Source organism: Primulina tabacum, chromosome 12, assembly GCF_025594145.1.
Source record: "Primulina tabacum isolate GXHZ01 chromosome 12, ASM2559414v2, whole genome shotgun sequence".
Taxonomy (NCBI): Eukaryota; Viridiplantae; Streptophyta; class Magnoliopsida; order Lamiales; family Gesneriaceae; genus Primulina; species Primulina tabacum.
Window position 1 is genome coordinate 23,880,293 of NC_134561.1, and position 9,312 is coordinate 23,889,604.

Here is a 9,312-nt window from a genome sequence, read left to right on the forward strand (position 1 = left end):
TTTTCTATTTTTATACACGTAATATATTTAAAATCCTGTTTTATTTTACCAATTGAGTTGGATCGTTCCCAAGCTCGCTGCGACCTAATTCTAACATGAGAAACATGCAAATATTTTTCTTGAGAATAACTTCGTAATTGAACACAAAAACGGGGCCAACTAGACCAACAACTTAATTTCTAACCATGACTCCGTACCAACCCGAACCAACATCGAACCATCGTTTAGTCATGGTAAAAATACGCCTAACATGATGAAATAATGCTCCTAAAAATTGAAATTCACGAAATTTGGTGAATGGAGGCCAAAATCTTGAAACGCTTTTTCGAGAGTCAATTTGGCACATTGCACCGTAAATTCTCGTACGACTTCTAAACTTAAGCAAATCACGAACGACCAAAAACATGACCTTCCTAACTCAATGACTGTCCAGTCCAAGGCCATAGGCTAAAAACCAACCAAGAACTCGAAACAGGCCTCTGAACCGAAGCCCAAGCTGCTGTCAAAAAAATGCAGCAGCTGCTGCTGTGCTTCCTTGCTTCGTTTACGAGGCTATTGGCCATTGGGGCTTGAACCGCCGGCCAGAACCTCTTACCAACATCCTAAGGTGTGGCTTGAACCATGGCTAAGGGCCCTAGGCCAACCACAATCCAAGCAAACACCCAAGGCAACCGAAACTTGAAATCGAGAACACTAAAAATATGTATCGGTTGGGTTGGGTTCTATTAAACGCAATTCAACTAATTTACTTTTCAACGTATGTATCAATAAACATTATAATTATAAATAATATATGGTAGCATTATTTGAGCTAGCATAATAATTTATGAAAACAAATTATTTTTTCGGTATCCGATTTCAGGTCAATTGCGTTTAATAGAACCCAACCCAACCCAGCATATTTTTTCTTAATCTGAAATTTTTTCGATCAGGTTCGTTTCGACACCCCTGTGAAGACAAGTAAACAATGAACCCGACCCGAGTCAACAAGAAAAATATCGGTTAAATTTGGGGGTTTAGGGTGGGGATCAAATCGAGTTGGACCTGAAATCAGATCCAAAAAAAATTGGGTTGAGTTAAATTGGATTCAGGTTTATCCGATTCGAAATGAGTTAAAAATCAAATCACCCATCAACCCAAACTTACCTGAACCATTTATTTATTTATTTTAACAACACAAACATCCCAAACTTTTTTATTTATAAAGATATCATAAGTTTTCATCGCTTAATATTTATTTTGTGAAATATTTGAATTTCTAAATAAATGTTCCTTTTGTAGAGAATTAATAGCGTAGACAATTAGACTCTTTAATTTAAACACAAACTCATGACACACAATTTTTTTGATATAAGTGAAGTTTTGTTATTATGTGTTTAAATTAAAATATTATTAATATGTGATTTGTAATTTTATTTAATTATTTTGTTAAAGAATAAAAAATAATTTTACATAATAAAAATTCAATGGGTTGATCGAGTTTATTTGGTTTTGGGTTTATAGTTTTAGAATGGTTTAGGTTGCGTCAAAATTTTATTTATGATACAATTGTTTCAATTCGGTTTGAAACCACTCGAACCACTCGAATTGACATTCCTAAATGAATGTAAATGTCAAATGCATTAAATATCGGAGAAGTGGATGAAAAAAAACTAGAGTGATTTATATATATATACGGGAAAAACGATATGGACAACAATACTATCAACGGGCCAGGCCAGAGGGCCTTTTGGGTTCGTATCTAGTTTATGTATTGGACTCAAAAACAGTCGCATGGAAAGAAATGAGGCCCATCAAAGAAGCCCATTATCACAATGGAATGGATTCAACAAGAAAAACAGAAGCAACTCTGCCAAACTGAGTATACCTGTAAAAAGTTGCTTTCATCCAAAACTATGATAATTTTCTATGGCAAAACAACAGGTTCAATCTTCCATATCTCTCTTGCATACTCGTTGATCGTGCGGTCGCTGCTGAACTTGAACGAACCGGCTGTGTTTAAGATGGACATTTTAGTCCATTTCTGCATCAACAACGTTGAAAAATGCATGGTGTGAAACATACTCGAATTTTATGATTCTAAATTTTGTCCTACGAGCAGCTTGTGTAATTATGCCTGTTGCATTGGAAGAAAACATCTTACTTTTTGATCTTTGTATGCATCGTCAACTTTCTCTTGACACTCTATGTAACTTGGAAAATCTTTGCCGACGAGGAAATAATCAGCTCGACCATACCCTTCGTTTCCTTCCAAGGATCCCATCAGTTCGTTGTAGTTGTATGGGCCAAATACGCCAGTTCTAACGAATGCTTTCGCTTCTTCAAATCTAGGATCCGGCACAAACTGCAGACCAGAAAGAATGCTTCAGAATCGCCTAGGCAGCAATGAAGGGTTAAGATTCTGGTATTTAACCTGATTTACATTACTTCTGAATCTTTGAAAGATAACAATTAAGTTTATCTCCATATATGCCATTCTTTGGAAAGCTTTTGTAGGATCGGACATATTTGATGTATGGATTTAGAATGTCTTATTTTGTGAGATTTTAAATATATTACTCATTACTATAAATCTAAGTTAGAAACTGAGAAATTTCAAATTCGGGGATTTTTAAAACCATCCAAACGACAAGTGCGATAGATTTAGATCACACATTTAAAATTCTTTGACTTCAAATCACTCAAACCAGATGCATTGTTTCAAAATCACATCTTCACTAAAACTCCTAGTTGTGTTGTGTCGCATCTTCGATAAATCATTCCATTCAAATTATACTGTATAGAACCCAAACACAATGTTTCCATCATTATGTAATCCCCCAACAGCTTTCACCGTGAGTGGAAAAAAAACTATAAAGATAACTTGGTAAATATAAGTGTTAACCTTTCCCTTGGCTCTTTCTTCACGAAGGCCAGCAATTTCTTCGGCCCGAGCACCAAACAGAAAGAAGTTGTCTTCTCCAACTTCTTGCCTGATCTCAACATTGGCACCATCCAATGTTCCAATAAGGATGCAGCCATTCATTGAAAATTTCATGTTGCTTGTTCCACTGGCTTCCATTCCAGCAGTACTACACCGTATAGATAAGGATGGGATCCAGATTACTTAGAAGGTATAGGAATAGTAGCACTATGCAGAAAATCAAGATTATAGAAGCTTTAATTTTTTAAGTCATAACAATACCTGATGTGTTGAGATAGCTCACTTCCAGGGATAAGCACTTCTGCAACACTGACATTGTAATCCGGGACAAAGATGACCTAAAACAGAAAAATAAACAACAATTCTTTTCACAAGCAAGAATTTCTAAAGTCGTCATGTTAATGACTTATGAGAGTCTTTGATGGAATTTTGTTTCTGGTTAGCAATCTTCCTTGAATCTCATCATAGTGTACCTTCAAAAGGTCGTCTATCTCAGGATCGTGATTTATTGTTGACCCAACATCAGTGATGAATTTTACGATCCTCTTAGCTTGGACATACGTAGCGAATGCTTTTCCTCCAAATATGCAAACTCGGGGAACAAATTTTTCTTCCCTCTCCTCACGACTCATTTCCTTCATCTTCTTGTAGCGATATACAATACCCAGGATATTCAACAACTGTCGTTTGTACTCATGAATACGCTTTATCTGGAAGAACGTTAAGTTTATTAAATTTTAAGCTCGCGATAAGGTAAAATCTACGAAGTAGAAAATGAAAATAATATATTTATGCTTAAGGACAATGAATAGGGAAAACCTGAACATCGAACATTGCATCAGGGCTAACAACATATCCAGTTTTCTCCTTGAGAAATGATGCAACTTTCTTCTTGTTGTTTCTCTTTGCCTCAGTCCATTCAGAGTGGAGTTCTTCATTATCTGCAAACTATAGCCAATTCAAGAAATCATGATAATTGCCAAAAACTGTCGAATCAAATTCAATTAATGTCAATTAAATGAAAGATTTAAACGATGAACAAAATTTGAATGAATACCTTCCGTAACTCTGCTAACTTTTCAGTGTTTAGTAGCCAGGAATCTGACCCAGTCCACTTGGTTACGATTTTATCAAGTGCTGGATTACAAAAGCTCATCCATCTTCTTGGAGTCACCCCGTTAGTTTTATTCTGAAATTTCTCAGGCCATAACTGTCACTTACAAAAACAAGTCAGTTGGCATTAACATGATACCAAGAGCAGCCAGACGACTCTAATGGTAAAGGTACTGTAGGAGCAAAACAATATCGAATCAAATTCCATATTTTAATTACCTGGTAAAAATCATTGAAAACTTCTTTCTTGACAATATCACTGTGAATCTCAGCAACCCCATTTACTGCATGCCCTCCCACAACACATAAATTAGCCATCCGGACCAGCTGTGGTTGCTTTGGATTCGGTTCAAATGTCAACTTCACTTTCTTCTCTGCCTTTGAGATTTCAGGTTTCTTATCCTTGTCCTTAGGTTTTTTTGTTACAGCTTTATCATTAGGCTTTTTCACTTCGTCTTTGGAGATAGGCTTTGCCATTTTGTCTGACTCAGAATCTTTATCCACTTTAACAGTTTTGGCCAAAATAATTTCCTGTGACTTAATAAGTAATTTCAGGACAGAAGAAGGAAGCTCCATATTATCAAGAATTCTCATTTGCTTCAGCTTTTTCTGTAGGAGATCCAGATCCTCAGTGCCGTATTTTGAGATAATGGTATCAATAAACTGCATAAAAAGCATCAGCGTGTAAGGATGGATAAAGATAAGTATTAAGCAACTAAACATGTAAAATACCTCTTCCTCGATCGTTCTTATGATTTCAAAATGTCGGGGAAGAAGTTGTTGCATAAGATTCACATCCCATTTCTCAAGAGCCTCCGGTAGAACGGTATGGTTAGTGTATGCCACGGTTCTGTTAGTGCAAAATGACAATGTTCAGGAATACACAGACATGACACAAAATATAACAAATAACAAGCACATCAACATCTCAATGATGCTTAACGACAATCATATATGAATACCTCATACACAAGAATTAGTAAAAATATGTGGCAAAACAGTCATTTGAGTTGTTTTCTTACAGCACATAGGGGATACAAACAATGATAGTAAGTAGTAACAAACATAAAAGGATTTATCAAATATGAGTCAGCGGCAGATTCACTTGAGAAAGCAATGAAATAAAGTACCTTTGAGTGATCTTCCATGCTTCTTCCCAGTTCAAACCCTTCACATCTATTAATATTCTCATTAGCTCTGGTATACACAGAGTTGGGTGAGTATCATTCATTTGCAAAGCAACTTTCTCTGGGAAATTCTCCCATTTCACAGGTTCCCCCGATCTCCTCTCAAATCTGGTTATAATATCTTGAAGAGAAGCTGAGCATAGGGTATATTGTTGCTTCAATCTAAGTGTCTTTCCCTCGTATGATTCATCACCTGGGTATAAAACATAGCAGATCTGGTCCAAAAATAAAAGGGAATGGATCATATTTACTACGGAATTTTCTATTATTTCCTTTTTTTTTTAATAGAAGCTATGCATTTTATTTTAGCACATTCCACCCCTGGAAATTAAAAAGTTATTGCAGTATAAACGTTCTGTTGTTTAAAAGAGAGAGAGCGAAAATCGATTTGTACATGGAAGAACCAGAGTAGACCTTTTCAGCCCTTTTCAAGGCCTCGTATGCTTTTGCATGATCACCAGCATTAAATGCATGTAAATCAAAAACTTCGGAAGCAACTTTTGTCGACCATAGCCTGAGGTTTATTGTAGTTTTTGTTTTATATCCTGGTATTGGAACATCGTAGGCAATAGCAATAATGTCTTCACCTCCCACCCATTCCTTCCTTCCTTCTCGACCTTCAATGACTTTTCCATAAAATTTAACTGGATAGAAGACATCGTTTCTGACGATTTCCCACGGATTTCCCATCTAATTTTAATGAGGAAACATTTGACAAAATTAAAAAGAAAATAATATAGAAATGCTACACCTGAATAAAAAGAACATAGACTGAGAATACCTCAAGCCAATTTTCTGCAACTTCCTCTTGACCATCTTTTGTGATTAGCTGCTTGAATAGACCATATCTGTATCTAAGTCCATAACCCCATCCGGGATAGTTAAGAGTTGCCATGGAGTCTAGAAAGCAAGATGCAAGCCGTCCTAAACCTCCATTACCAAGTGCAGCATCTGGTTCCTAGGATCATATGTATAGTTTGATACTTTCATCGAATGAATAACACTTGCTAAACTACAGTCATGAAAAGATCCCTTTTCTCTTTCTATACGATGATTAAAAGCTATTTTTTTTATTCAAATAAAACATAGAAGGCATCGGAAACACTATTTCATGATATCCATTAAATGGAATAAGTTCAATCTTATCACCCACCTTTCCTTAAGGTTCACTTCTAACTAATCATTTAAAGGTACCATTCTCTCAGTACTGATGGAGAAAGAACATGTATCAGTACAAGATTTTTTAAGTTTGCATTTCAGGAATTGACAAAACCTTTCTTAAACAGTTAAAAATTTATTTCCATTTCTCTCTGTGCATCAATCAGGACATCTAGAGGAAAGGGAAAATTGTATCCTAACTTCTGAGAGCGTTCAACCACAAACTTTAACCTCCTATATATCAAAACATTAATGACGATCAATTGCTAACCCAGTTAGGCTTACTGCATTATACACACATTCTATGAAACTATCAGAAGCATTTCATACCTGTCTAGCTACATCTTCTAAATTGTGTCCAAGCTTTTTCAGCGCCTCTGCGTAAACCCCTGTCAACTCCAAATTACCGATTGCATTCAACAGTGCTCTACCCTGTTGCATAAAACTAGGAGATTAAATTGTGAAACTTTGCGTACAAATCTTAAATTCCACGACATTTTACGCAGAGGCCAGAGATAATGGCTTACCTGAAGAAATTCCATCGACAAATAATAGGCTTGCTTCACATTCAGCTTTTCATAATATTCATTGGTGGCATTCCAATTTATTATGAGCATATCACGGACACTCTCAGCCGTGGCATAGTATGCTTTAGCAAGATTAAACACCTCGGGGGAAAATGATGGATTGAACTCGGCACGATACTTGATGCTCGATACAACAGATGCAGAATCCGGACTAAGAGCATCTAATACAATTCCTAAATCAACAAAAGACGTTTTCAAAGAAAAAATAATCAGTTCTGAGATCTAAAACAACTAAAATGTTTCACCTTTCACATTTGTGCAATTTTCTTGTAATTGATGAGAATCAAGATTATCGCTAAAGCTTTTAAGTGGAAGCCCATGCATGCAGTGCAGATACCTCGAGACTATTCGAGGAAAAAAAAAAGAACAATGGGCATTTCAAGAACATATGAAAGCTACAATCGAATTTCTTACTTAGATACGAAAAAGAAAAGGAAAAAGTGAATATTCCCAACCAGCCAAATCAGATTATACAGCAATCTCAAATACTACTGCACGAATGGAATGCGTGACAAAGTTAAGTAATCAAAAAATCTACAACTAATGAATGTATCTTACTTCAACAAATCAAGAACATATAACAGAAATTCAACAGAGCTAAAAGTTTTCGAAACTCAACCCATCGTAAAGCAAGCATAAACTACGACGTCAAATTATGCTACTTTAACGATATCGTTTAGTTCCAAAATCGGTGCCCATTTGGCGTGAAAACCAGACCTTTTTCTCGAATGGTGGCAGGAGGGTCTTCGAGTTTCTGCTGTCTCTCACCCGCCACATTCTTCACAAAGAAACATCTCCTCACATAATCACGCGATCCCACCGATGATTTCCTGAACACCAAGTCCCTCTTCGATCGCTTAGGATTACAGCCGAAAGTAGAGAAAAGAAGAGAAGTCGAATGCCACGCTGAGAATGCCGAAACCACCATCGATGACACCTCAAACACCCACAAAATCTCCGAGTTCTTGTGCGTTCAGGGAGTGTTGAGAGAGAATTTTGGATGATTGGGTTGGAAGATTCGAAGATGATGGAGCATATCACGCACGAGAAGATAGCGGATTCGTCGTTTCGCTGCTAAGGAGAAGATATTTTTATATGTATTTCATTCATAATCTCTCTGAGTTTAACGAAATGGGCGTTCGAAAATTGTTCGTACATTGTTAAATTATTTTTAAACTTAAGGATTCGGGGACCCATAGGTTATATGTACGATTTGTTTCATGGTATGGGATATATGATACAGGGATAAGTAAAACTTTGTAATAATAAAATAAATAAAAAATGATAGTTAATATAGAATTTGATTTGTTTGATTAAATTTGAGATAATATGATATTATCATTTTGTCCTTGTTGAAAATATTAATAGAATATTAATAATATTATTTATTAAGGATAATATCGTATTTTTATATTATTAATTTGATTGATGTGAGATAAATAATTAGAAATTTGATTGATGTGAGATAAATGATTAATAATATGATTGATCGAGATAAATAATACTTGTACAGAACAAGTGGTAAGATAGGACTATTTATATTAGTACTTAGAAGTACTCGAGACAAACGGTGCCTAAGTTAAATTAAATATCGGGGAAATTAGTGATAAACCTCTAATCAATAATAATCTATATCTATATATATAAAAGCAGAGTTTTTGCCAAAAATAGTAATTTCCCGCCAAAATGACATTTCTAAAAAAGGTAAGATTTATCATCAATATTGACATATGTGCACTGCAATAAATGATCAATTCAACTATTATTTGCATTGATTATATCAATTCATTTAATTCAATTTTGAATTTTATTAATTTTTATATTAATTCAAATGTAATTTATGTATTATATGTTTTTTTATTTTTTTTTACTCAAATTAAAAGTAAACTATATTGAAAACGTAAACTATATTAAAAAAATTTGCATTGATTATATCAATCAGTTTAAGTAAAAACTGTATAAATAAATTTCAAAATAAAAATGATTGCAACGTTCAGTATCACTCATTAGCATTCAAAAATAAATTTTGTTGTTTTAAGTAATTTACTGCCCAAATTACTTACTAAAAAAAAAATACAATATTTATTTAATTTTTCTAAAAATAAAATTGGTTGAGTGTTAAAAGTTATCATTAGAACAAATTTTTTCAATGGACATTAATTTACTATTTAATAATCATAAATTTTTTATCCCAAATACATATTACTTCGAAAGTACTTTAATTTGAAAGAATTAATGCATTGTAATTTTCTTCCAAAACCATATGTATATTGTATATACTGAATTGTCTTCTTAAAAATTCAAATAAGAGAGAACAAGAAAATTAAAAAAGATAGATTCAAAA

At 34.4% G+C, this 9,312-nt stretch overlaps 1 protein-coding gene across 1 annotated transcript; it reads right to left on the minus strand.

The window, feature by feature from the left end:
- Nucleotides 1–1,642: 1,642 nt before the first annotated feature.
- Nucleotides 1,643–8,089, minus strand: LOC142520017 (alpha-1,4 glucan phosphorylase L-2 isozyme, chloroplastic/amyloplastic-like). The gene is made up of 15 exons (XM_075622966.1): nucleotides 7,686–8,089; nucleotides 6,909–7,141; nucleotides 6,712–6,813; nucleotides 6,005–6,181; nucleotides 5,638–5,913; nucleotides 5,167–5,438; nucleotides 4,769–4,886; nucleotides 4,256–4,699; nucleotides 3,981–4,133; nucleotides 3,743–3,871; nucleotides 3,397–3,633; nucleotides 3,185–3,261; nucleotides 2,885–3,071; nucleotides 2,144–2,344; nucleotides 1,643–2,023 (listed from the first exon to the last, which is right to left on the minus strand). Exons 1-15 carry the CDS (start codon nucleotides 7,894–7,896, stop codon nucleotides 1,907–1,909), a joined length of 2,934 nt encoding a protein of 977 aa, XP_075479081.1. The 5' UTR covers nucleotides 7,897–8,089; the 3' UTR covers nucleotides 1,643–1,906.
- Between the last annotated feature and the right edge of the window lie 1,223 nt (nucleotides 8,090–9,312).

Excerpts from the sequence above, each read along its gene's own strand:
- LOC142520017 (XM_075622966.1), bottom strand. The coding sequence starts at position 7,896 with ATGGTGGTTTCGGCATTCTCAGCGTGGCATTCGACTTCTCTTCTTTTC. Across the intron at positions 5,914-6,004 it reads TTGCAGAAAATTGGCTTGAG|ATGGGAAATCCGTGGGAAAT; the intron begins GTATTCTCAGTC and ends CATTAAAATTAG. Across the intron at positions 3,262-3,396 it reads AGATAGACGACCTTTTGAAG|GTCATCTTTGTCCCGGATTA; the intron begins GTACACTATGAT and ends TTTCTGTTTTAG.